The sequence below is a fragment of the Haliotis rubra genome, unplaced genomic scaffold (assembly GCF_003918875.1).
Source record: "Haliotis rubra isolate DU_JTF1 unplaced genomic scaffold, ASM391887v1 Scf524, whole genome shotgun sequence".
Classification (NCBI taxonomy): domain Eukaryota; kingdom Metazoa; phylum Mollusca; class Gastropoda; order Lepetellida; family Haliotidae; genus Haliotis; species Haliotis rubra.
In genome coordinates, this window is record NW_025767218.1 from 584752 (window position 1) to 611439 (window position 26688).

Sequence of the window (26688 nt, forward strand, 5' to 3'; positions counted from 1 at the left end):
GCTTTCGTTGTCTCTTAAATGACCAACCAAATGGTGTAATCTAACGACGTCTTATTGACATTACGTAACACGTCTGGGAAAAAATGTCATTGTATTCACTTCAAGGACTCGTGTTTGTTTGCAAGTAAACATCAGTCTCTCTATTCTCTGTGCATCACAGTTTTACGTGATTCGCGTTTCCTTTGCAACTGTGTATATTCAGGTCTCACAATCACACCCGACCCTAATACCCACATCCAGCTGCCACACGAACATGAGGTCTTACACCCATATCAAATCTTCATGTAGCTCATACAAACCGAACCCTATCACCAACATCCCAAGTATGTATCTACATGGATCAGTCGCATTCACACACAAATAAAGTTCTCAGAACCAAATCCTCCGAACATCCAAAACCAGTTCTCACATCCAAGTGCAGCCCTTACATCCAATTCCAGCCATGACAACCAAATCAGGCCCCACATCCAAATCCAGCCATCACACCCAAATCTCGCCCCACATCCCAATCCAGCCATTACTTCCAAATCCAGCCATCACACCCAAATCTCGCCCCACATCCCAATCCAGCCATTACTTCCAAATCCAGCCATCACACCTAAATCTCGCCCCACATCCCAATCCAGCCATTACTTCCAAATCCTGCCATCACACCTAAATCTCGCCCCACATCCCAATCCAGCCATTACTTCCAAATCCAGCCATCACACCTAAATCTCGCCCCACATCCCAATCCAGCCATTACTTCCAAATCCTGCCATCACACCTAAATCTCGCCCCACATCCCAATCCAGCCATTACTTCCAAATCCTGCCATCACACCTAAATCTCGCCCCACATCCCAATCCAGCCATTACTTCCAAATCCAGCCATCACACACCTAAATCTCGCCCCACATCCCAATCCAGCCATTGCTTCCAAATCCAGCCATCACACCTAAATCTCGCCCCACATCCCAATCCAGCCCAAATCCAGCCACACACCCAAATCTCTGCCCACATCCCAATCCAGCCATCACACCCAAATCTCGCCCCACATCCCAATCCAGCCATTACTTCCAAATCCTGCCATCACACCTAAATCTCTGCCCCATCCCAATCCCCAATTAAATCCATCACACCTAAATCTCGCCCCACATCCCAATCCAGCCATTACTTCCAAATCCTGCCATCACACCTAAATCTCGCCCCACATCCCAATCCAGCCATCATCCAAATCCATGCCCACATCCCAATCCAGCCATTACTTCCAAATCCTGCCATCACACCCAAATCTGCCCCACATCCCAATCCAGCCATTACTTCCAAATCCAGCCTGCCATCACACCTAAATCTCGCCCCACATCCCAATCCAGCCATTACTTCCAAATCCTGCCATCACACCCAAATCTCTGCCCCACATCCCAATCCAGCCATTACTTCCAAATCCTGCCATCACACCTAAATCTCTGCCCCACATCCCAATCCAGCCCATTTCCAAATCCTGCCATCACACCTAAATCTGCCCCACATCCCAATCCAGCCATTACTTCCAAATCCTGCCATCACACCTAAATCTCTGCCTCCCACATCCCAATCCAGCCATTACTTCCAAATCCTGCCATCACACCTAAATCTCGCCCACATCCCAATCCAGCCATTACTTCCAAATCCTGCCATCACACCCAAATCTCGCCCCACATCCCAATCCAGCCATGACATCCAAATCCTGCCATCACACCTAAATCTCGCCCCACATCCCAATCCACCAAATCCCAATCCCTGCCCCACATCCCAATCCAGCCATTTCTACATCCTAAATCCTGCCATCACACCTAAATCTCGCCCATCCCAATCCAGCCATTACTTCCAAATCCTGCCATCACACCTAAATCTCGCCCCCACATCCAATCCAGCCATTACTTCCAAATCCTGCCATCACACCTAAATCTCGCCCCACATCCCAATCCAGCCATTACTTCCAAATCCTGCCATCACACCTAAATCTCTGCCCCACATCCCAATCCAGCCATTACTTCCAAATCCTGCCATCACACCTAAATCTGCCCCCACATCCCAATCCAGCCATTACTCCCAAATGCCATCATCACACCTAAATCTCGCCCCACATCCCAATCCAGCCATTACTTTCCAAATCCCAGCCATCACACCAAATCTCGCCCCACATCCCAATCCAGCCATTACTTCCAAATCCTGCCATCACACCTAAATCTCGCCCCACATCCCAATCCAGCCATTACTTCCAAATCCTGCCATCACACTAAATCTCGCCCCACATCCCAATCCAGCCATTACTTCCAAATCCTGCCATCACACCTAAATCTCGCCCCACATCCCAATCCAGCCATTACTTCCAAATCCTGCCATCACACCCAAATCTCGCCCCACATCCCAATCCAGCCATTACTTCCAAATCCTGCCATCACACCCAAATCTCGCCCCACATCCCAATCCAGCCATTACTTCCAAATCCTGCCATCACACCTAAATCTCGCCCCACATCCCAATCCAGCCATTACTTCCAAATCCTGCCATGCCACACCTAAATCTCGCCCCACATCCAAATCCAGCCATTACTTCCAAATCCTGCCATCACACCTAAATCTCGCCCCACATCCCAATCCAGCCATTACTTCCAAATCCTGCCATCACACCCAAATCTCGCCCCACATCCAAATCCAGCCATTACTTCCAAATCCAGCCATCACACCCAAATCTCGCCCCACATCCCAATCCAGCCATTACTTCCAAATCCTGCCATCACACCCAAATCTCGCCCCACATCCCAATCCAGCCATTGCTTCCAAATCCTGCCATCACACCTAAATCTCGCAATCCCCACATCCAAATCCAGCCATTGCCCCACATTACCCTTCCAATCCAGCCATCACACCCAAATCTCGCCCCACATCCCAATCCAGCCATTACTTCCAAATCCTGCCATCACACCCAAATCTCGCCCCACATCCCAATCCAGCCATTACTTCCAAATCCTGCCATCACACCCAAATCTCGCCCCACATCCCAATCCAGCCATTACTTCCAAATCCTGCCATCACACCTAAATCTCGCCCCACATCCCAATCCAGCCATTACTTCCAAATCCTGCCATCACACCCAAATCTCGCCCCACATCCAAATCCAGCCATTACTTCCAAATCCTGCCATCACACCTAAATCTCGCCCCACATCCAAATCCAGCCATCACTTCCAAATCCTGCCATCACACCTAAATCTCGCCCCAAATCAAGCCTTAACATCCAAGTCTATCCCTCATTCTACATCCAAATGCAGCTTTCATATCCAAACCAAAACATCACAGTCAAATGTCGCTCCACACTCAAATCCATTCCTCACATCCAAACAAATTCCTCGCATCCAAATGAAACACTCAATTCCAGCATTCACATCCACATCGATCATGTGGTGTTAAGTATAGTGATAAATATACGTCTGTGATAGTTTTATTTAATTGCACCTCGTTGACAGGTTTTTATGTAGTTTGATTATGTTTCTTATTAGTGAGGTTGACAACACATGGCTGAAATACTGCCCATGTGAGTATAAACCTTAACTCCTAAGTCATTCTAATCACTTTTTAAAGAAAGACTATGCCTTATCTGCTATAATTTAATGCAAAAGTAATTACAAAACCCAGTTAGATAGATCAAAGTAAACAAAAATGACCTTTCATAACCGTTCCTGGCAAAGGAATTACACATTATAACCTGATATAAATCAGTTGACGTTTTAAACACATTAAATTTGTTGGGCCTGGGCAAGCTAGGCAAGCGTGCTGTTTCATTCCTTCTCGGCCATCGGTCCTGAAGGGAGCCTTGGAATATGCATGAATTTCACTCAAATGTTCTGTGTACAGTGATACAATTAGGCGGGTAGGGAATTCCATCCACTGTAACGTTTATTCCCAGGAGGTACGTACGTAGTGGTGGAAGTAGTTCGCTTCAGTGCGCGTGACCAAATCATCCTACATGAATGCAAGAATGTGAAAATAATGAAAATGTAATAATTCACTGACTCACTTCCTATTCACACAACCACATCCAGTCATTAGATCCACGTTCAACCCTCGCACCTACACCCAAGGATGTATCCAACTCCTTGGAATTAGAAGTATGCAGTGAAGTCTCACTGGAAGGACTTATTACCTGTCTCTTAAGGCTTGTCATTTATGTCCTTCCAGAAGACATACATTGTGTTATCATATGACCTCATTCTAAACCTCATGCATGTATGTTTAAAATAGCTTCAGTAAAATTCAAGTACAACTTTATCATCGCCAGGAGTGCCACATTGTCTGCACTTTAACCTTACAGTCGATAGCATTATAGTCGGCGCACCTGTAGAGGAAACAACTACGTGTGTACATATATACAGAGAACATAAGAGTGTAGCACGACACATAGATATTATATCCAGGTCTTACATCATGTTTTGGGCAGTCTTATTTGTATGCCTTTTGCAACCTTGGAGTCTCTCTGGAATTATTATGCCAAACCCGAGTGGCAGTACAAAAGCGCCTAGCCTACAAAATGACATCACAAGCCTGACACAGACCATCCAGTCAATGCAACAACAGTCAGCTGCTGAAATTTCTTCCCTGAAAGCTGAAATCCAGGCCATGAGAACTAAACTACAGCAATCATCGGATGAACTGATCCAGGTGAGGTCAGAACTGGACAGCATGAAACAAAATGCATCAGTACAAATGGAGCAGCTTGCAGATCTGCAATCGGTCAAGGAACAGGTATTCAATTTGTCCGAAACCCTTGGTGAGTTATTTGTATACATTAATCATATACTTCCCATCAAAAGTTTAGACTCACTAGTGTAAATATAGCCACTTACTTCAGACAACTGTTCTAAACTTTATTGCGAAATATTCCATACTGTTTAAAGGTACTGTTTACACATGAACTGATGTATTGTAAAACATATTCGTAACGTTGGAAAAGATTATTGTCATGACTTCAGTAAATGATGAAAATCAGTGAAATTTGGCCAATTCTTAGCAAAACTAAACACCACAACGCAGCTGTTCACATGCACGATGATTGCAGATTTTCAGCAATTTGCAATTGATGTATGATCCTCGTGCAATTCATCTGCATAAAGTTTGCAGTTGGTTCTCCCAAGTGTTCGTAGAGAAAGCAATTTTCGATGTAACCATATATATATATACACACACACATATACATAACATATAGTGAGTGTTTTAAGTGAATCTAAACTTTTGAAAAGAGGTATATTAAAAGTAAGTTTCATCCTTCAATGATTTAAGCCACACGAGAATCAAATTGCCTTTGTGAGCATGAGAAAATTAGCATACAATCCACAAACTGACCACAATCAATTCCACCTTCCTATATCGGAATCCAATCATGTGATCCCTCAGTACTCCATGGGTCGGTGGAATTATTATCAAACTTCAACTTATAGGTAAGTCTTGTTTAATTTTATAATCAATGTATGTTACTATATCATACTGTGTGGCATATATGAGTGTTTTCACATAAGGACACTGAAATGTATAACATTTACAGCTCAGACAATCAACGCGCATAAAGGTGGGGGTTGGGGTGGGGTTTGGGTTAGTAATGAGGGTGGCATTTCTCATCCATTATCTTTGTTAGTATAGCACATTTATTCAACTCTATTATTCAGCATCGAAAACCAGAGATGTGGCGTTTCACGTAAGCCGGCTTGACGGTGAACAGACAACCTACATACCTCTGAAATACCTCAAAATCCTCTACAACTCTGGGGATGGCTATAACTCCACCTCAGGGACGTTCACAGCACCCGTCTCGGGAACATACATGTTCTGGACACAGATAGAAAATATTGAGCCAAACACCTACATGGATGTCTGGATCATGAAGACTGGGAGAGGAGATATCCTGGCCAATGGTTGGGTGTTAACAGATTCTACTATCGACGACGCTGTTGCTAATGCCCAGACTGTCCTACACTTGGAAATGGGCGAGGAGGTATGGGTGGAGATAACCGTGGAACACGAGCTAAAGGATAGTGACTCATCATACTTTGGTGGAGTCCTGTTGTCAGTTCAATGACCACGAGTCCACAATAAAGCAACACGTCTTCAAAGAATATATGTGTGATGATTACCTGATCTAAAGTCAGTCAGTCGCCTTCATGATTAGTATAGTGTTCATCAGTATTAACTAAACAATCCCAAACAGTAATAGAGTATATGAAAAATATATTAAAGTATGCCACGTTCCACTTAAAACTGAAGGTAGTGCCAAGGATCGTAACAGAGTTAAGGTACGATAGATTCAAATTAAGACAAAATAGCATAAAGATTTTAACAAAGTAGAGGAAAGTAAAGTTTCTTACCTGAGCGAATTGACTAGACAGCCACCGATTGTTATTGTGTTATTGTGAAGTTAGGATTATATCATTTAGTTTGACCGAAGCAACGATGATAAATATGGACAATAGCTGACCAGTTGCGAGTATACCACGAATGTATATTTGGCACGAGCGTGATTTGACAAATGTGGAATACAAACAGCCGTTTATGTCCGATGCTCGTTATCAATGTGACCCTTGGCAGGTTACAGATTGAGGAACGTGGTCAGTTAGTCTCTAATATTTCCAGTTTTCAATAACATAACATCATAAGATATTGGTAAAAATATTGGGTAGAGATAACCGTGGAACAATGATTAAAGGATAGTGACGCATCATACTTTGGTGGAGTCCTGTTGTCGGTCAGTCGCCTTCAGGATTCCGTGTTAGAATTGGAACCAAGCAAAGGATGTTGGCACTGAACTAGACAAATACAGCAGGTGGTCGGACAAGGTGCAATGTTGATTGGTCATTTAGAACTCAACTGTGCTGATTCATGATCACAATATCTTTCATTGCATCATCAGCCAATATTAAACAATTTGATTTGCAACTGCTAATGTTTTTGACATGGAAAGTGAAATGGAGATAGGATGCAGGAACATATTCTATTTCAGGGTACTGTTGGTGGTAATGGTGTGTGTAAATGAAACAAATTGTTTTGTGACTGGATTTTAGATTCTTTACATCATGCTTGCCAATAAAGAGTCCTTTTATATTCATTTTACTAGGATGCAGCATGTGGTATTTCATGCAGCAAGACTTTATCTCATTAATAAACCTACACACCTCTGACTTTTGACAAGACCCGCAACAGCTCTGACTCAGGGTGTAACTCGCTTCAGGGATATTCACAGTACCAATTTCGGGAAGCTACATATTCTTGACATAGATAGAAATGAATTAACTAGACACCTACATGAATGTTTAAATCAGGAAATCTGGAAGAGGAGTGATTCCGGACACTGATAACGCTTCTGTTCTTCTCAAACTTAACAAGTTCTTGGCACAGACGTGCGAATCAAATGTTCAAATAAATATTTGGTTAATAACGTCGAAGGGTTTTAACAGACTCGAATATTTGGCTCAGGTTGTCCAACATTTGACGAGCAACATTTGAAAACACAAACAACTTGAAAATGACAGATCAAACTTTTGTGGCGTACTGTTGTCGACCAACGTTCACAGTATCCCATGCTGGTCAGGGTGCCGTTCCACTAATCGATCTTAACAAAGATCAATCTTAGCAAGTTACGCCAATTTTACAATCGTCTTAGCTAAAAGTTACACCCGTTCCACTAACCGATCTTAGGCCGATCGTAGCCGGTCCCGATCTTACGATCCGATCCAAGCTTAGATCGAGACTCTTTCGTGCGAGAGATAGAGGAATGCGAGGCACGAGTTATCTCCCTTTGCATAGTCTAGCAAATGATGGAAGTACTACGAGTACTACGAGTAGTTTACGAACCAACTGAGTGAGTGAGTGAGTTTAGATTTACGCTGCCCTCAGCAATAGTCCAGCTATATGGCGGCGGTCTGTAAATAATCTAGCTAAGATGCATAGCGTTCACTAGCATGAGCGTTCATGTTAGTGAACGCTATGTATCTTAGCTATAAATAATCGAGTCTAAACCAGACAATCCAGTGATCAACAGCATGCGCATCAATCTGCGCAGTTGGGAACCGATGACATGTGTCAACCAAGTCAGCGAGCCTGACCACCCGATCCCGTTAGTGGCCTCTTACCACAGGCATGGGTTATTGAAGTTCAATATTCTAACCCGGGCCTTCATGGGTATTTTTCCAACCAAGTGTAAACGTGGAGAAAAAACCTAGAGCAAAATATTAGGGTAGTGAGCACCTTGGTTTCAGGTGCAAGTGCGTGAGAACGCTGGGTATCAAGCATAATATAATATTAATAAATGCATATTTATAGTGCGCCTATTCCACATCCTTGGGCATGCTCAAAGCGCTGTGTACAGATAATTTACACAAGAATATTTACAGCCGAGATTATAAGTAATATACTGAGAACAGGTTTTAAGTCTGGACTTTAAAAATGTCAATTGTGTCAGAGCTTTTAATATGTGCCTGAACATTGTCAATCAGAATAAACAAGGCGTGACGAGGCTATAACGTATGTAGAATCTGTCAGTGGTCTTGAATAACACGCGGCCTGCCTTTAGAATCCCCCACCAAATATGCGCAGTGAAATCAAACATATTTGTATCTTTTTGCTTCAGAACATTGTTCACTTCACGGCTGTCCCTATTCTTAACCATGACGTTGCAATATTGTTGTACAAATGTGTTACACCGACTCGCTCGGTTGTGTTCCCATGACGACAGTGGTCAGACTGGCCTGACATTTGTAAGGCTTCAGTGCAGTGTTTGTTTACATCACAGAAATATACAAATTCATTTCATGGGGGGACTTTAGGGGACGCTTACGGTGAAATGCTCGCTCTTATTTTTCACAAAGAATAGGAAAGTCACCATTTTGGTTTCTCTACGATTGATTTTAGCTATCCTAAGTTGGTCATGAGCAACTTAGACTTTGAATCTTAACTTTACGATTGACTTAGGTAAGATTGGTTAGTGGAACGATGTGCCGATCGTAACGTCACGCTAAGATTGGGATTTTAGGGGTTTACGATTGGCATAGGGCTAAGATCGGTTAGTGGAACGGCACCCAGGTCCGGTGGCATTGTTGATGGGTTGGCATCTTATCAATACTACAATCTGGCGCCATGCAGCTTGGATCCTAAATTCGCACTGGTTTTAGAACAGGATCGGCATGTACTTTTTCTATTTCTATTTTTCATGACCACAGTGGCACATAGCTTTACTAAACAAATATGTATGACGTCATCTGGCCTGCTATACCCATACCTAGTATTAAAACGCGAGTGTTAGGGATTCAGCTTGCTTGGCAAGAGGTTGACAATACCAACCCCCTCACAGCACATCAACTAAGTAAATGAACGAGGAGTTTATTACACAGCCACTGAATGATCTTGTACATAATCGGTCAATAATAGAAAAGTTTACAATTAGTTATTAGAGCATGTTCACAATACAATCATCAATCAAAGTACACAACCAACACATGTAGATTCGTTACACATACTACATTAATCACGATACACATTCAAAAGTATGCAACGTAATTAAAATTGTTCAATACTGTACACATCATCCTAGTGGACCTTCATACAATCTACATTCTATAACAGTCACAAATAAGTAGAGTGTTGATCAGTATTAAATAAACAATCCGAAACAGTAATACAGGGTATATGAAATATATATTAAAGGATGCCTCGTTCCACATAAACCTGAAGGTAGTGCCAAGGGTCGAAACATATAGTTAAGGTAAGATAAATTCAACTTAAGACAAAGTAGGATAAATATTTTAACAAAGTAGAAGAAAGTAAAGTTTCTTACTTGAGTGAATTGACAGCCACCGATTGTTATTGTGTTATTGTGAACTTGCGATTAAATTATCATTTAGTTTGACCGAAGCAACGATGATAAATATGGACAGTGGATGACCAGTTGCGAGTATACCACGAATGTATATTTGGCACGAGCGTGATTTGACAAACGTGGAATACAAACAGCCGTTTATGTCCGATGCTCGTTATCAATGTGACCCTTGGCAGGTTACAGATTGAGGAACGTGGTCAGTTAATCTGTAATATTTCCAGTTTTCAATGAAATATTAGTAAAACTTTGTCCAGTTTTCCGTGTTAATACTAGGGTGACCTTCCGCTCAAACGCATCGGTAATACAAGAGTATTATCACAACTAAGGTGATAATAAACACAAGATAAGACCTAAGAACATTTATCTATATCCGTAAACTTCCGACTTTGCCGTGCCTAATTCATCAATATATACTGCCCATCAAAAGTTTAGACTTACTAGTGTAAATATAGCCACTTACTTCAGGCAACTGTTCTAAACTAAAGCTTGCCAAATAGTCCATACTGTTTACACATAAACTGACATATTGTAAAATAAAGTCGTACAGTTGAAAAGATTATTGTCATGATTTTATTAAATGATAAAAAAATTGGCGAATTCTTAACAAAACTTTACACCAAAATGCAGTTTTTCACATGCTCGATATTGCACATGCTTTTCAGCAATTTGACGCCTGATCCTCGTGTTAGTCATCTGCATAAGGTTTGCAGTTGGTTCTCCAAAGTTATTGGAGAAATCGATCTTCGATGTAACCATATATATATACATAACATAAAGTGACTGTTTTCAGTGAGTCTAAAACTTTGATGGGAAGTATATTACAATCAGAAAACAAGTCTGTCACAAGTTCATCTTTGGCCATCCCGTGAAGTAGCCCTGGAATTCGATATCGCACAAATGTTTCATATAAGTTATCTCACTCACACCTATGTCAGAAATTGTATTCTGTAAAAGTGACCAGATATCGAACCTATCCGCCTTGATTAGGTGACTAACCAACCGACCAACCAGCCGAAGAAATGTGATATTTTAGATTATCAAATGTAAGTATGAATATACCACAATGAACACAACATTCAAGCTTTTGGATAATGAGCAAACGGCCAATGTCCGACCACTGCCCCTTCGGAACTAGACTGACTGACTGAGTTTTGGTTTTACACCGCTTTTAGCAATATTCCAGCTACATCAAGGCGGGGGACACCAGAAATGGGCTTCACACATTGTACCCATGTGGGGATTCGAACCCGGGTCTTCGGCGTGACGAGCCAACGCTTTAACCACTAGGCTACCCCACCGCCCCCCTTCGGAACTAGAAGTGAGAGACGCCAATGAAATCGCCACGAGTGACATATTTAGATCTATGCATATAGATAAACAGTCACACTGGCCCACCTCCTCCCCCTCCAAAGAAAAAAATAAAAGAAGGAAAAGACCCTTTCCATTTTGTCGAGTATTATTCCACCTGTATCTGGCTTTGGTATCTACATTTCACATTCGAGGCACAATCCAATGGGTTCTTTATGTGAAGATTTCAACAACAGACATTGCCACTTTTGATCATTATTAGACATGGTTTCAACAATCAAGTTTTCAGCAACGATTTAAGATGTTTTATGGTAGACGTATCGAGGACATTTTGGCATTTGACGCATACGTGACAAAATATGATGAACATTTTAACGTGGTCCGGTGCTTTTGTCAGGTGAACAATTGACATGCCTGTGCCTGTGTTTGTCTCGTGTGTCACTACGATGGGGCAAGATTCGCTCAACGTTTCGCGAGCACCTGATATCATCACTATTTAGATAGTGATTAATGAACACCTGCGTATGATATATTCGTCATCGTACACTTCACTCTGAGATTTCCTATGAATAATAAAGTTCCGTATCTTGTCACATTGGCTACACAGACGGTTAGGTTCATGCACATTTACAAAGGTTCTTACTGTAACATTCAGATACATTGCGGTCTTCTATTTCAATACATGGAACATGATACTGTATGGTTAAAAGTATCAAGGAGGTGACATGACATTGTGAAGTTGGTTAGTTAGTTGTTTGTTTAACGCCACACTCAGCAATATTCCAGTTTTATGGCGGCGGTATGTAAATAATCGAGACTGGACCAGACAAGCCAGTGATCAACAGCATGAGCATCGATCTACGCAATTGGGATAGGACGATGTGTCAGCGAGTCTGACCACCCGACAGTCGCCTTTACGACAAGCATGGGTAGCTGAAGGTCAATTCTAACCCGTATCTTCTCGGTCTGAATTGTTTTAAGAATACCTCAAACAGATTATGATTTTACGGGGTTACTCAAACTGCCAAAGGGTAGCTTCTATAATTCGACTGCATGTGTCTTCAAATGGTTCCAATTATTTTGATGTGGAACGCACGAGTCGAAAACACTTTATAAATTATAAAAGATGAAGAAATTCAAGTTGATCTGTTCGTTTAATGTGTCGAATGGTGAACACTTTCTAGTCACGTCAGGGCAGTCATGTACACAGCAGCATGGACAACACAGACAGAAACATCGGAATGAAATTTCAGGACAGGAAACACAGAAAAATATACGGACACTCAAATGGGTAGATTGGGGCCCACAGCAAGACTTAGTACATCCCGTGGCTTTTTGCGTTATGACTGCTACAATGTTTAAGCCGGTTATAGATTAAACCCCTGTTAAACAGCATCAGTACTTACCACAGATCATAAGCAAATCCAAATGTCGTCAAATCACAATGTGAATAAATGAATAAATGAAACTATCCCTGCCATCGAGGAAGGGCACATTTTTAGTTGACCCGTGGTACGTGCCTGGGAATGTAATCCAACTTGGAATTGCCACCGACTGTCAATATTCGTATGTGTTTAACATGCTTAATGAAAAGATTATACTTGGAGGCCTATATATTTTTGACTGTTTATGCCGCAATGAATGAATAGGTTAGGCTATTCATTGGATATAAAAGCTTCCTTTCATCACACTAACCTCAACAGGTTATGCGTACAAGCAGGTATCCTTTTAAGTGTGCTAGTACGGTGATCTACCTTCAGTTGTTGATGATCTATAGCCCGTTTTTATTTTGTATTGTCTATAGTGAATTAATTTTATAACAGCGTACTAGTTTTAAATGTATATCTGTGATGCTCTAGTATTTTTACTGTCCTTCGATGACAGGTTTTTACATTCTAAATTTATCTTAATATTGATATAAATTGAATTGTTCGCGTCACGATATTGCTGAAATATTGCCGATGTGACACTAAATATTAACTCACTCACTATTAAGCGGCATGTGATATACATGTCATAGAGTAAACCATTTCAATAAGTTTTTGTAAAACTTCATATATTCAAACAACATAATTGTGTCAATATATATCCAAAGTGCACCGAAATTCTATCCCCTTCTTCTGTGTAATGTATTCAGCAATCATTCGGTGTAGCCCTCTTATCATAAACCCACTCCGGGCAGGATGTCCCTATGCATAATAATTGTCAGTGCTGTCAGTAAAGTGTCAATAAACACCTCGTACCCACGTCTATGAATAATAAAGCGGATCTTATATTGGCTACACAGTATGGTTCATGCACAGGTCAGTGACCGGTCTGCACAACATGGAACATGATACTGTATGGTTAAAAGTATCAAGGAGGTGACATGCATAAAGTTGGTTAGTTAGTTGTTTTGTTTAACGCCACACCCAGCAATATTCCAGTTTTATGGCGGCGGTATGTAAATAATCGAGTCTGGACCAGACAAGCCAGTGATCAACAGCATAAGCATCGATCTACGCAACTGGGATAGGACGATGTGTCAGCGAGTCTGACCATCCGACAGTCGCCTTTTACAACAAGCATGGGTAGCTGAAGGTCAATTCTAACCTGTATCTTCTCGGGCTGAATTGTTTAAAGAATACCTCGAACAGATAATGATTTTACGGGGTTACTCAAACTGCCAAAGGGTAGCTTGTATTATTCGACTGCATGTGTCTTCAAAGGGTTCCAAGTATTTTGATGTGGAACGCACAATCGAAAACACTTTATAAATTAAAAAAGATGAAGAAATTCAAGTTGATCTGTTTGTTTAATGTGTCGAATGGTGAACACTTTCTTGTCACGTCAGGGCAGTCATTTTCACAGCTGCATGGACAACACAGACAGAAACATCGGATGAAATGTCAAAATGTCAGGACACGAAACACAGAAAAATATACGGACACTCAAATGGGTAGATTGGGGCCCACAACAAGACTTAGTACATCCCATGGCTTTTTGCGTAGTGTCCCTATGCATAAAACCGGACTGACATGGTCAGTCTGGGAGACCAAACAGGGAGACCAGACAGAGACAAGGCCAGGAGACGGGCCCAGATCATGGACAGAAGCGGACAGTTTGTGCGGCTAGTCGGGGCGCGGCTAAGGCCGTCGCCTCACCAACGACTAAGTTGACGATGAAGGACCGCCGTCCGACTTCTGAATGTGTGTAAGTGACAGAGCGGGTCTCCACATCAGGAACATTGGCCACTCGGTCCGATGTGCGTTCTGTCACGTGATTTCAATCTTATGTACCATTTCTACCATTATTCCCCAACCATAATAAACATGGCTGCTGCTGTCTTTAACTCTACCGCTGACTTTGTCCTCCATCTCTTGTCCACCATCCTGAACAACCATCTGAGAGTACCCCGACGAACGCTCTTTGACAGATGGTGGAGAATCCGGGTAGCGTGAGTTTGCTGTGAATCACACACGATCCCCCTACCCTAACTCGCAGCAAAGCAACCGGTAGTTCAGAGATGGTGAGAGACAAGAGCAGCGTCAACGCCGTCCGCCATCTTGGCGGAAGAACGAAGAAAACAACATGCAAACAGACCAGCCGACCCGACGATCAGCAGCGAGACAGTAGCCCATAGCCAGCAAACTTCACAAAGTCATCCACAACAACAACCAGACCGAGCAAAGTCCATTTGTGAGTACAACAACTTTCAACACCATCCTTTAAGATCAAGTCATCAAGAGTCAAGATTCTTCAGCAAGTGCTTCCCGTTATGTGTTTTTTACAATATATGTGAACTCTCGTTCGAACTCTCTCAAATTTTCTTGTTTATACATAATCCCTCGGACATTCTTGTTCATTTCAGGTATGTGAATTTTCTCCAATCATTGTTTCGTGTGTGTTTATATTTGTCATATTTTTCATCTACTGAGTATGTATTGCAATCTGTCAGTGATGTTATGAGACGTACATCTATATTACATTAAGTTTTTGAAATCGGTTAGGCTCTTACTCTACTACATATACTACGACTTACGCATATACACATTTGATGCAGATCAACGATATCTGCGCGTTCCGAGTCGTCCCATTCAAATCAGACTCCCGGTTTCAAGGATTTTTCTAACAATTTGTTCCTCTATAACTACTGCTATAGACAATAGCTTATAACGAGTTATGCAATACCATATTTACTCTTTGTGAAAAACGACGAAATCTTTTCATGTGGTAATAGCAGTTGCAGAAGTATAAGTTATGGCTTACCAAGCTTATTTTGTGGAGACTGTTTATCCAGTCTATATCCTACTTCTTCGTTTTGCCAACGGGTTTTTGTGCTTAATATGATACCAGCGAAAATTTAGTATCCTTGTGCATAATTCTTTTATGGTCTCTGGCACACAATATACAAATTGCTAAAATATCTTCGAGCCAATTCACTTGAATTGATTTTTCATTAACTTTCGGCTATACTTTTGAAGTTGGTTAGGTTGGTTTTTTTTCTCATGCTAATTCTACTTTTAGTGCAGATCACATCTACATCTGCTAGCCTTGCCGAGTCTAGGCTCACCAATATAAGACTCCCAATTTCAGAGATCTTACTGTTGTCATGATGTCATAGAGTAAACCATTTCAATAAGTTTTTGTAAAACTTCATGTATTCAAACAACATAATTGTGTCAATATATATCCAAAGTGCACCGAAATTCTATCCCCTTCTTCTGTGTAATGTATTCAGCAATCATTCGGTGTAGCCCTCTTATCATAAACCCCCTCCGGGCAGGACCCTTAATTGTCAGTGCTGTCAGTAAATGTCAATAAACACCTCCCCACGTCGGCGGATCTTACGTATGTACATGTGCACAGGTCAGTGACCTTGCACAACGTGGCGTAATGTCCCTATGCATAAAACCGGACTGACGTGGTCAGTCAGGGAGACCAAGCAGGGAGACCAGACAGAGACGAGGCCAGGAGACGGATCGACAGAAGCGGACAGATTGTGCGGTTGGTCGGGGCGTCGCCTCACCAACGACTAACTTGACGATGAAGAACCGCCGTCCGACTTCTGAATGTGTGTAAGTGACAGAGCGGGTCTCCACATCGGGAACATTGGCCACTCGGTCCCGATGTGCGTTCTGTCACGTGATTTCCATCTTATGTACCATTTCTATCATTATTCCCCAACCATAATAAACATGGCTGCTGCTGTCTTCAACTCTACCGCTGACTTTGTCCTCCATCTCTTGTCCACCATCCTTAACTACCATCCGAGAGTACCCCGACGAACGCTCTTGGACATGCACATGAAACACAGTATAGCAACACCTATGATTTATAACCCCCATATAGCATATGTATTCATATCACAATGGAGTTTGTTTGTATAATTATATTGACCCTTCTGGTGCAGCACTACATTGACTTACACATGCACATGCATGTGCAAAGGACGGGCGTCACGTGCAATACATGTACTCGTCATCAAGCAAATATTAAGTTTCAGTACGGTCGATAACTTGAAAAATCAGTTGATTCCGGTTTTGATAAGCAAAAGTGGACCCTCCTCAACTGACAACCACTCAAGGATATGTTACGGAATGTTGGCATGCCACTGAGGGCTATTGGGAGATGTTGTTTGTCCTCCATCGACTATCAGCCAATCAGCCAGAAAACATCAGCACACTAATGACGTTAAGGACCGTCAGAGTTCAGATCCACCACGAGTAACAACTCCTGGGGAGGAAACAGCCCTTCTCAAATCTCAAGACTTGCAATTGTTTCGATCATGTCAAATCTCGTGATAAAAAAACGATTGGGTCCCACATCGTCGTTTGTTCAAAATTGGCCGTGTTTAGAACCAGACGACCTGTTAGGCGTCTGTCGTTATCCCCAGGGTAACTAACCTTTGACGTCATGAAGGGTCCCCTCGCCGTTGGTTCATGACTGATGGCCGAGCTAGTGTTTGGCGCCGCAGAGACACTGCATATGCACATTGGAATATCTTGGAGCAAGTACCGTTTGGCGGGGGTTCATTCATGGTGTTGACGTGCTTCTCAAGTGACTGCAAACGTGGCCTTGTGACGATCGGCCAAATCTGAATGGACAACGGTACAACACTGACATCCTAGAAAGAGTTGTTGTACCACATTTCGATGACCATCCTCTGACCACATCCTCTTCATGATCTCCCCATGATCATCCTCTTCATGACCTCCATTGGTTGCCCATTCCACAGCGCATCACTTTTAAACTCTGCATTCTCGCCTTCAGATGTCTCTCTGGAAGTGCACCTCAATATCTGTCCGACCTCCTTTCTCCATACAAACCAACAAGATCCCTCCGCTCCGAGAAACATAATCTTCTGTGTATTCCTAAAGTCAGAACAGTTAAATTTGGTCAAAGAACTTTCTCTTATGCTGCAGCCTCTGAGTGGAATCATCTCCCACAACATTAGAGAGAAATCACAGAACTTTCAACCTTTCGAACTTCTCTAAAGACCCACCTTTTCCAAAAAGTCTTTTCGTCCTGACATCAGCGCTTTGAGCATGCATTGTGCATGGAAATATGCGCTTTATAAATGAACTATTGTTATTATTATTATTATGATCGGCAATGCAAGGCCACTGGCCGTTGATGATTTCTTTCGTGAGGAGAGGGCAGCATCTCCACCTTGGTCCTCCAGATCTCCATCCCACAAAGCATGTTTGGGATATTATGGGTCGAAAATACCCCATAGAGATCCTCCAGTACAAAATATTGATGCATTGGAACCTGCCTTCCATCACGAATGGAACGAGTACCCCATGGGACTCAGTACTCGTACTGCTGCCACTCGCTCTTCAATTTGCTTCGCCGGGTGGCCTTCGAGGACCATAAACTTGATGACTTCTCTGTACTCAAGCTTATCCATTTCTGCAGTTTTAATAGGGGTACATGTGATTAGATGACACGTGACAGGAAACTAGCGACATGTGCATGTCAATATTACGCTTATGTGAATGATAAATACCATTCTTCAATTATATCATTCACTTATGTATCATGCACATATCTGCGAAACCGTGCTCTCGTCGCGCCGAAGACCCGGGTTAGATTCCCTACATGGGTACAATGTGTGAAGCCCATTTCTGGTGTCTCCCGCCGTGATATTAATGGCGCTCGGCATTAATGGGTTCAACAAGGACTGGTCAGCTAGGAGTCAGTATAATGTGTCTGAGTGGGGTATTCATGCTTAACTGCGGCATAGTATCTCCGTGAGCTAGCACTATAAAACCAGCTTAAGTCTGGGCTAGTGCAAGCAGCCACACATACACATGCATGCACGTTGACATATGAGCGAAATATAAGAACGACGTTAAACCCATGGGCGGATCCAGGAATTTTGAAAAGGGGTGGGGGGTCCCAAGGGTTTCGAACCCCCTGAACCCCCCATTTGCTCCGCCAATGCAAAAATTAAATCTTCAATGTGGTCTTAAGTCATTTTCCAAAAAGCAGGGGGGTGGCAGGGTTCGAAACACACACACACACACACCCCCCTTTGAATCCGCCAATGAAATCCCATTTCACCTCACCTCACCTTAGTGCCATGACTAATTACATGGTCCCGGATTATTTCTTGTTGTCGACAGTCCGGGCATAAACCCGTGAAAATGCCCCTAGTGAACACAAAATATTGTTTTTGAGATGACCCCCGACTCAAAATGCTTTACAGTACACCACATCATATACCCTGGACATGTCGAGGATGCGAGGACTATCAACTGAGATGTCACGGGTGTCATTACAAGAATTATAACTATCACCTCCCCACCGATCTCCGCTCCAACGTCCTGTAACTAATACTTCATATTGTGTTACAGCTTGAGAATTAAGCTGAGATTAGTAAAGTAGTTACCGTGCGAATGACGGTGATTTTTTTCATAACGCACACGTCACGAACACCAATCTATTTACGTATCAGCCAAGTTGAAATAGAGATATGATCAGGCTGCTAGGCAATATTTACTTTACAGTGATTTGCCTGAAACATTTCACCTTTAGCCTGCAAAGGAGGTTTTCAGTTCAAACATTGCATGCATTTTCGACTGTGGGTGATGGCGATTTAGCACAGCGGTCGGAACTAAACGCCTGAGCATGTAGTCATTCTGTTTATGATGCAGAACGTCAGAAAATGTTTAAATCTAGATAAGGGAAAGACAGCATAAGGTGTGATCACGACTGTATATTGTAAACAAATTGTGTCAAGGTCGGTTTCACATGTCCCACCTTTCTGTCGATAGTAGTGAGTGAGTGAGTTTTTAGTTTCACGCCGCTTTTAGCAATATTCCAGCAATATCACGGCGGGGGACACCACAAATGGGCATACACATTGTACCCATGTGGGAATCAAACCCAGGCCTTCGGCGTAACGAGCGAACGATTTATCCACAAGGCTACCCTTACAGCCCCTCTCATGTTTGTCGATAGTAGACGCGGTTCAGAAATAACGTAACAACAAGAAAGTATCAACGTAACTTCTTAAATGATGAAATCTATTGAGGTTAATAGTGTATCCATACGATGTAGTTTAAGTTGGGTTTCGAATTGTATTTCCATTCATTCAAAGAATGATAAATGACGCTTTGATTGGTAAAATTGGGTTTAAAATGTGCCTAATGTACATATTAAATGCTGCGATTGTACAACATGGTATTAATTCTCCTCAGAAATTAGAATATGATCGTGACATCACGATAATATTCGTTTGTCAAACACCTGCTTGGATTCAAGATCAAATTTATATTTTAGATTTACAAATTATTGAAGACTATATTCACGGTTGATTTCTGATATTCTGCGAACGCATTATTGTTACGTTTAATTATTTCAGTTGGCTTATGTAGACAAGTCGCTCATGTCCCGCCGCTGTGAATTTGTCGTGGAAACAGATGCGCGTGTAACATATACTCATAGAAATGAAAGTGTTCCTTTATTTATTTCCAGAATTTCACTCACAGTGCAATACATACCTTGTGAAGAAACCTGGAAAAGAATAAAGGAACACTTCTTCCTTCATGTGTTCCCTCATTCGTTTCCATGTTATATTTGGGATTACACTTTCTCAGTAAAGTGCAAGATTTTAGTACTTTTGTGGAAGCCGTGGTGGCTGAGTGGGTTAGGTGTCTGACTTTCTGTGCTGGCGATTAGGTGCCTGACTCTGAGGGTGTGGGTTCAAATCCCGGATGGGACTCAACATAACAAAAGTAACTTTATACACCGTTACTCTGCCTGTAAAGATCCGGGTTAGAATTGGTCTTCAGCAACCCATGATAGTCGTAAGAGGCGACTAACGGGATCGGGTGGTCAGGCTCGCTGACTTGGCTGGCAATATGTCATCGTATCCAAATGCGTAGATTAATGCTCATTCTGTTGATCACTGGATTGTCTGGTCCAGACTCGATTAATAACTGACCGCCGCCATATAGCTGGAATATTACTGAGTGCGGCGTAAAACAACCAACCAACTCACCGAGGGTCAGTTAGTCCATATGTTTTTATCGTGTATTGGGTAGGTTTTTTGGCAGAATTAACTAAGTAGATTGATTCCAAACAATATGGAATACTGAGAAACTACTGGAATAATTGCTATAATATACAAACAATAGTCTAAGATACTGAAAATTTGAACGACTTTGGCTGCTAAATACAACGTCTATTCCGAACACAGTAAACTATGATAACAAACATACGTATAACGAGATGAAACGAATTGTGTTTGGTCCCGACTACTTGCTGTAGGCTTTACTGGAAATGCATTGACAAACTACGGGTATAACGAATTGAATATAGCCGAGTTCGCCATTGCCGTAGTGACCCGTGACGATCCGGGTTAGAATTGATCTTCAGTTACCCATGCTTGTCGTAAGAGACTATCAACGGGGTCGGGTGATCTGGCTCGCTGACCTGACAATATATCGGTTGACACATGTCATCGTATCTCATTTGCGTGGATCGATGCTCATGCTGTTGATCACTGGATTGTCTGGTCCAGACTCGATTATTTACAGACCGCCGCCTTATAGCTGGAACATTGATGAGTGCGGCGTAAAACTAAACTCACTCACTCATTGCCGTAGTTCACTGTACATGCTATTCACATCCCCCAAAACACTTCAATGGTAACATCTATTTATACAACGTATGACACCCTGCGCCCGTTCTATGATTTCCATGGCAACGACACAGTTGACGTCATAACATAGCATGATGACGTCATCATTGCAGCGAAGAATGTGACGCCGTCAAGATTGTATTTACATAGTACATTTGTCGTAATTCAAACTCAGGCAGTTGATTCATGTGGTATGTATTTGTGTCAATGTTTTTTGGAGTGACACGTTTGGTAAGCCCGAACTTTCATATGCATGAAAATCAAGGTAATTTTACCTGTATTTCTCTCTCCTTGTATCAGAATCAGTCGTGAACATATTTCGAATCTGAAGGACAATGTGTGCGATCCCTACGCAATCCTGTTAGGAACTTTATAGCGTTGGGTCAGCGATGAAGGTTAAAACGGACAGGACGGGCGTGATAATATGTACACCACCCCTCCCTTCTTTCTGCAAAATATTACGAGCATTGAGTTCAAATAATATGTTTAATCATCCGCGTGACTGTTACGTCTTTTCGCAAATCTGTAATATTTATAGGGTCGCCAAACAGGGTGGCCTGAACATTATAGACAAACCAGTTGTTATATCCCACAAACGTACGTGATAATATGACAGTCGAACATATTGGTGCAACTTTGCTATTGGATCGCCTCTTGTTAAAACATCATATTATTATCCAGAATGTTACGTTTGAGGAACCATTTTACATGAATACGTTGGACTGGATAATGTCTATGGGGAAATTACAGAAAGGCAGACTTTCATGAAATAACGGCTGTCATTTAAAACAGTATGTGAACCTTCCAATTTTAATCAAGTTGGAATTAGCTATTGATATATCTGTAGCCTTAGATATGACTACATGTATATGTTACAGGGAATGTGTGAAATTCCCTAAAATTTCCAGGGATTTCATGAAATTACTGATTTTATTTGTGTTCGATTACACACATTCCCTGTTAGGATATCAGTGAATGTGTGAAATTAATGTTTGTAGCTTAATACTTTACTTGCGGCAGCATCACACTAGTGCATCTTATTGTTATGATTAATAATTTAATCAATATTCCTTTTGTAGTTTCAAAAGTTACAGACGTTGTTTTTAGCGATTTCGTATATAAATGGAAACAGGACCTTTTACAAGTTGGTAGTTTAACTAGTAGGGGAGGTAATAAGTTACACACGTACTGTACTTTAAAGGTGGATTTTTGCAGTGATTTTTATGTTAATTGTAATGTCTCGCTCTATGAGAAAAGCAATAGCTTTGTTTAGATGTGCGGTAGCGCCGCTTAGAATCGAAACTGTTAAGATTTTAATGAAGATGAGTGTCATGTTTTATTGCATTGTCCTTTGTATGCTGATGAGCGATTGCAACTTTTATCTAAGTGTACAAGTCTTTTACATGTGTTTTTGAAAATCTGGGTATGTTGAAAAGTTAGTTTTCTTCTAGCTTGTCCAGGTGTATCGTTTTTATCCGCCCAAACCTGCCTTAATATTCTTAAAAAGCGTACTGCAAATTTGTATATATCTTCTTAATGTAACTTGTACCCTTATTATTGCATTTTTAATATTCGTATATTATACTCTGTATATTGTGGCACAAGTGTCTCTCATAATTCCGTACGGAATGGCTCAACATTTTACTGTGATATAGCATTTAAAAAATTAGCGAGTTTTTTCAAACATTTTGTTTTCTTTATTGAAAATAGACGTTTAAGTATAAACAGACTAGACCATTCATAGAAATAACTTGGAATATACATCATCCCGCTGTTGAAGTAGAGCTTTGGGATATGGGTTTGGGAAGGAAAAGGTATTTTTCAAACCATATATTTCATGTTTGTCCTCAGGGTCTTCTTTCTACGAGGGGCGGTGGGGTAGCCTAGTGGTTAAAGCGTTGGCTCGTCACGCCGAAGACCCGGGTTCGAATCCCCACATGGGTACATTGTGTGAAGCCCATTTCTGGTGTCCCCCGCCGTGATGTTGCTGAAATATTGCTAAAAGCGGCGTAAAACCAAACTCACTCACTCACTCACTCTTTCTACGAATGATGTGACAATGGACAAAGAACTGTTTCTCCACACAGCTGTGATTTTCGAGTCGAATTGTGGTGGTCTGGGTGTCCAGAAATGTATCTGTTGTCCTAACTAGTGTAAATCAATACGTTGTAAATGTTACTGTAAAGTGCTACTGAAGTGTAATAGCTTGTATGATAACACTCTATCTTGTCCCAACAAATGAATTTTATCAGGAAATACTCTGTACTCGCATTATAAATTTGGTGTTCTCTATTTCAATAAGGGCTTACAGGGATTTCATGAAATCACTGAGCTAATATTTCAGTAATTTCATGAAATCCCTGGAAATTTTAGGGAATACATGTACATGAAATCCCTGGGGGTCACAGGGATTTCATGAAATCACTGACTCTTTCAGGGATTACGTGAAATCCCTGGTTTCACACATTCCCTGTAACATATATATCTTAAAACCAATAGCCAGATTTCATGTATTTGCATACAATGCGGACATGTTTATCACTATAACAAGTAAACTTTTGAAGTCCATATACCTCCAAATGTACCGCTCCAAGTACTTTGCACTGAAATTGAAAAGTACCTGTCCTGGTAGTACATATTTGGGTTAGAATGTGGAACTCCCCGTTTGCCACCGGTATTAATATTGATCAAAGCGTCATAACATTCACCTTACCCAGCCTAAACATAAACATATGTACCTTCCTCGATTAATAAAATATTGTCTAACCGTTTATCACGTTATAGTCCCGGATCATATAGTGTTTCCACAAGACTGCTGTTTCAGTGAAAACTAGTGAGAAGTACAACTGGTTGAAAATGTAAATTGTACAAATAAATATTGAGTACGTACCTGCAACTGTTTACTTCAAACTTGACTGAACCAGAAGCGGAGAATTACAACAATCTTCCCTGCACTATGTATCCAGGGCTGCTATTGTGGGATAAATGTGTGGGTCCACAACAGACGTGGGTCCGCAACACTTTATTTCCTGTCCATTCTGTGATTCTATACAGATATGAGATTGCATCACAGGTGGCTCGCGCAGACGACAGTACGCCGAACTACCTCAACCTTGTCAGCAGGTAAACGGTCCCGACTGATTCGTCACATTCACTGAACCATATCATTTTCCCTTCCTCTTGCCTTTTCTGTGTTCACAATCTAATTATGTTTCTCCAGTTTGCTAAACCCCTTTCTTTCCGGTCAACCATTAAGCTGACGACATACTATCCAAAGGGAGATAATTTGTCCTATTTCTGGTACATAAACAACAGGTGCTAGCCCTAAAAGTGTGCTCATGCAAAAGTTCCCCGAAAAAGAGTATATTATCAAACGGGACTTAAAAACTGAATTACTGAAACCATCCTGTGGAATCAATTTTTGCAATTGCTAGCACAAAAGTGAATGAAATAATATGGTTTTGCAGCACTTTCACCAATATCACAAAAATGGACTGCTACACAAAAGACATAATTCATCAACTGTATTCCCAATTAAAGACATTGGAATCTTTTAAATACTATGAAGCATTTTTTAATTGCACTACAAGCCTTCTGTGAATCACAAGCAAACTGGGGGTTGGAGTTTAAATCAATAGTAGACTTTTGTTCAATCCACTGCACATATTTTCTTGAATATTTAAAAACATAATGAAAAATGGAATAAATGTTTAAGAATAAAAGTATCCATGGGTTGCAAGGAAGGCGGGGTGGGGGTCGGGTTGTCTTCACCCATTCTGGGGAGGAAAGGGGTCATCAATTTTGTACACGTCACTTACTTTGTACTTAAATTTAAGGGGGTGATCAATTTTGTACACATGTCACTTACTTTGTACTTAAATGTTAGGGGGTCATTCACATTGTGCATGCTTTTCCATAAAAATCATCATCCACCACCCCCCCCCCAGCCATAAATTCTGAACGTTACCTAAGCACTTCTTTCATAAACATGCCTTTTTAATCGGTGCTATAGTATAAGAACAATAACTGAACACAGACTGCTTATACCATCTGAACACCCCACAATTTCTAGCTGACCTTGGTATCGGTCAAGCAGGTAGCAGTAGTCCTTGATCAGTTCTATTGATTGTCCTTACCTCAACCATGATGAATGGTGAGTGAATGAGGTTTTACGCCGCTTTTAGCAATATTCAAGCAACATTATGGCGGGGGACACCAGAAATGTACCCATGTGGTCAATCAACCCCAGACCTTCGACAAGTGAACAGTTTAACCACTAGGCTACCCCAACGCTATATGCTCAGGTAAGGGGAATTGAACCAGAAATGGGCTTCACACATTGTACCCATGTGGGGAATCAAACCTGGGCCTTTATCCTGACGAGTGAACACTTTAATTACATGGCTACCCTATGATAATAGGTTTGGTTCAAGTGGCAATGCTTCTTGCCTGCAGTCCCCTGTGCGTCATATTAAAACCGGGTTTTGGTTGGTCTGGTCTTGTCTCACCATGCATCGTCAAACTTCCATTGAGGATCGTATATCATTGCCAGGGCCACAACCAATATTGAGTATTGCTGACTGCAGTGTTGAAAAACAAATCCCGAAGATAACCACTCGAAACCTTTGAGTGAGACGCAATCATGACATGTAAATCCTGGATAACCAGATCAGCATGCCATGGCAGTGTGTACTGTGAGTTCATGCATTCACTCAGTGCACAGGACATATTTAAACATGTTAGGATAACACTGTTATCTACCCGGTAGCTGTATTCATCATGGCAGTTTGTCAATAAGCATAGTCTTAACCAAGCATATTGGTAGTTCACACTGGGAGTATCATCAATGAATTGTAAAGTGCTGGACACTCACACAGCAATATTCACATTAGAGTATTTTTATATTCTGGCCTATTTCAAATAACTTATTTCATATTTTGTTTCAGAACACAGCAATGACCTCGTCGGAGAAGCCCACCAGTTCTCCCATCACCATAGCAAGAGAGGATCTGATATGTCCTCTCTGCAGGCTGGAATTCCGTGAACCCAAAATGCTCCCATGTTGTCACACATTTTGCCGCATGTGCATCGCCACTGAGTGTGCTGTGCTGCACACTGACCAATATGTTTTCTGGTGTCCTACCTGCTACAGTGAAAGCGAGACCTATGACGTCACAGGATTCACTCTTCAACCTAACATATACATCACTGGGCTCCAAGAGGTGAAAGCCTGTCGAAAAGTCGACAAGGAATACTGTCTGGTTTGCTCTGTGAAAAGAAAGAAGTCATCAGCTTCCTATAAATGTCTAGACTGTGGTGACAAGCTTTGCCAAGCTTGCAGTAAGGGTCACAACTCCTCAACAACCAC

The 26688-nt window shown here is 41.6% G+C and overlaps 2 protein-coding genes and 1 long non-coding RNA gene across 4 annotated transcripts in view; 2 read left to right on the forward strand and 1 right to left on the reverse strand.

Moving 5' to 3' along the window:
- The window catches only part of LOC124252789 (monocarboxylate transporter 12-like), a 65341-nt gene extending 40625 nt beyond the window's left edge, over positions 1 to 24716 (reverse strand). Inside the window, exon 1 of one of the 2 annotated variants that reach the window (XM_046686448.1) lies at positions 24211 to 24716. Coding sequence is in view for 1 of the 2 variants with exons in the window: in XM_046686451.1 (XP_046542407.1) it covers positions 21596 to 21636 (41 nt within the window). In the remaining variant the exon portion in view is untranslated. Of the gene's footprint in view, positions 1 to 21595; positions 21746 to 24210 lie in introns of those variants that run through there. The other variant, XM_046686451.1, reaches the window with a different exon arrangement.
- On the forward strand, positions 4390 to 6732 carry LOC124252790. Its single transcript, XM_046686454.1, has 2 exons — positions 4390 to 4789; positions 5682 to 6732. The coding sequence occupies exons 1-2, from the start codon at positions 4447 to 4449 to the stop codon at positions 6089 to 6091; spliced, it is 753 nt and encodes a 250-aa protein (XP_046542410.1). The 5' UTR covers positions 4390 to 4446; the 3' UTR covers positions 6092 to 6732.
- LOC124252794 lies at positions 21228 to 26688 on the forward strand. Its single transcript, XR_006892028.1, has 3 exons — positions 21228 to 21511; positions 22017 to 22111; positions 26267 to 26688. It is a non-coding gene; the product is annotated as an uncharacterized LOC124252794 (long non-coding RNA).

Bases quoted from the DNA above. Each gene is read 5' to 3' on its own strand.
- LOC124252790 (XM_046686454.1), top strand. From the start codon at position 4,447: ATGTTTTGGGCAGTCTTATTTGTATGCCTTTTGCAACCTTGGAGTCTC. The intron at 4,790-5,681 runs GTGAGTTATTTG...TCTATTATTCAG, and splicing joins CAATTTGTCCGAAACCCTTG to CATCGAAAACCAGAGATGTG.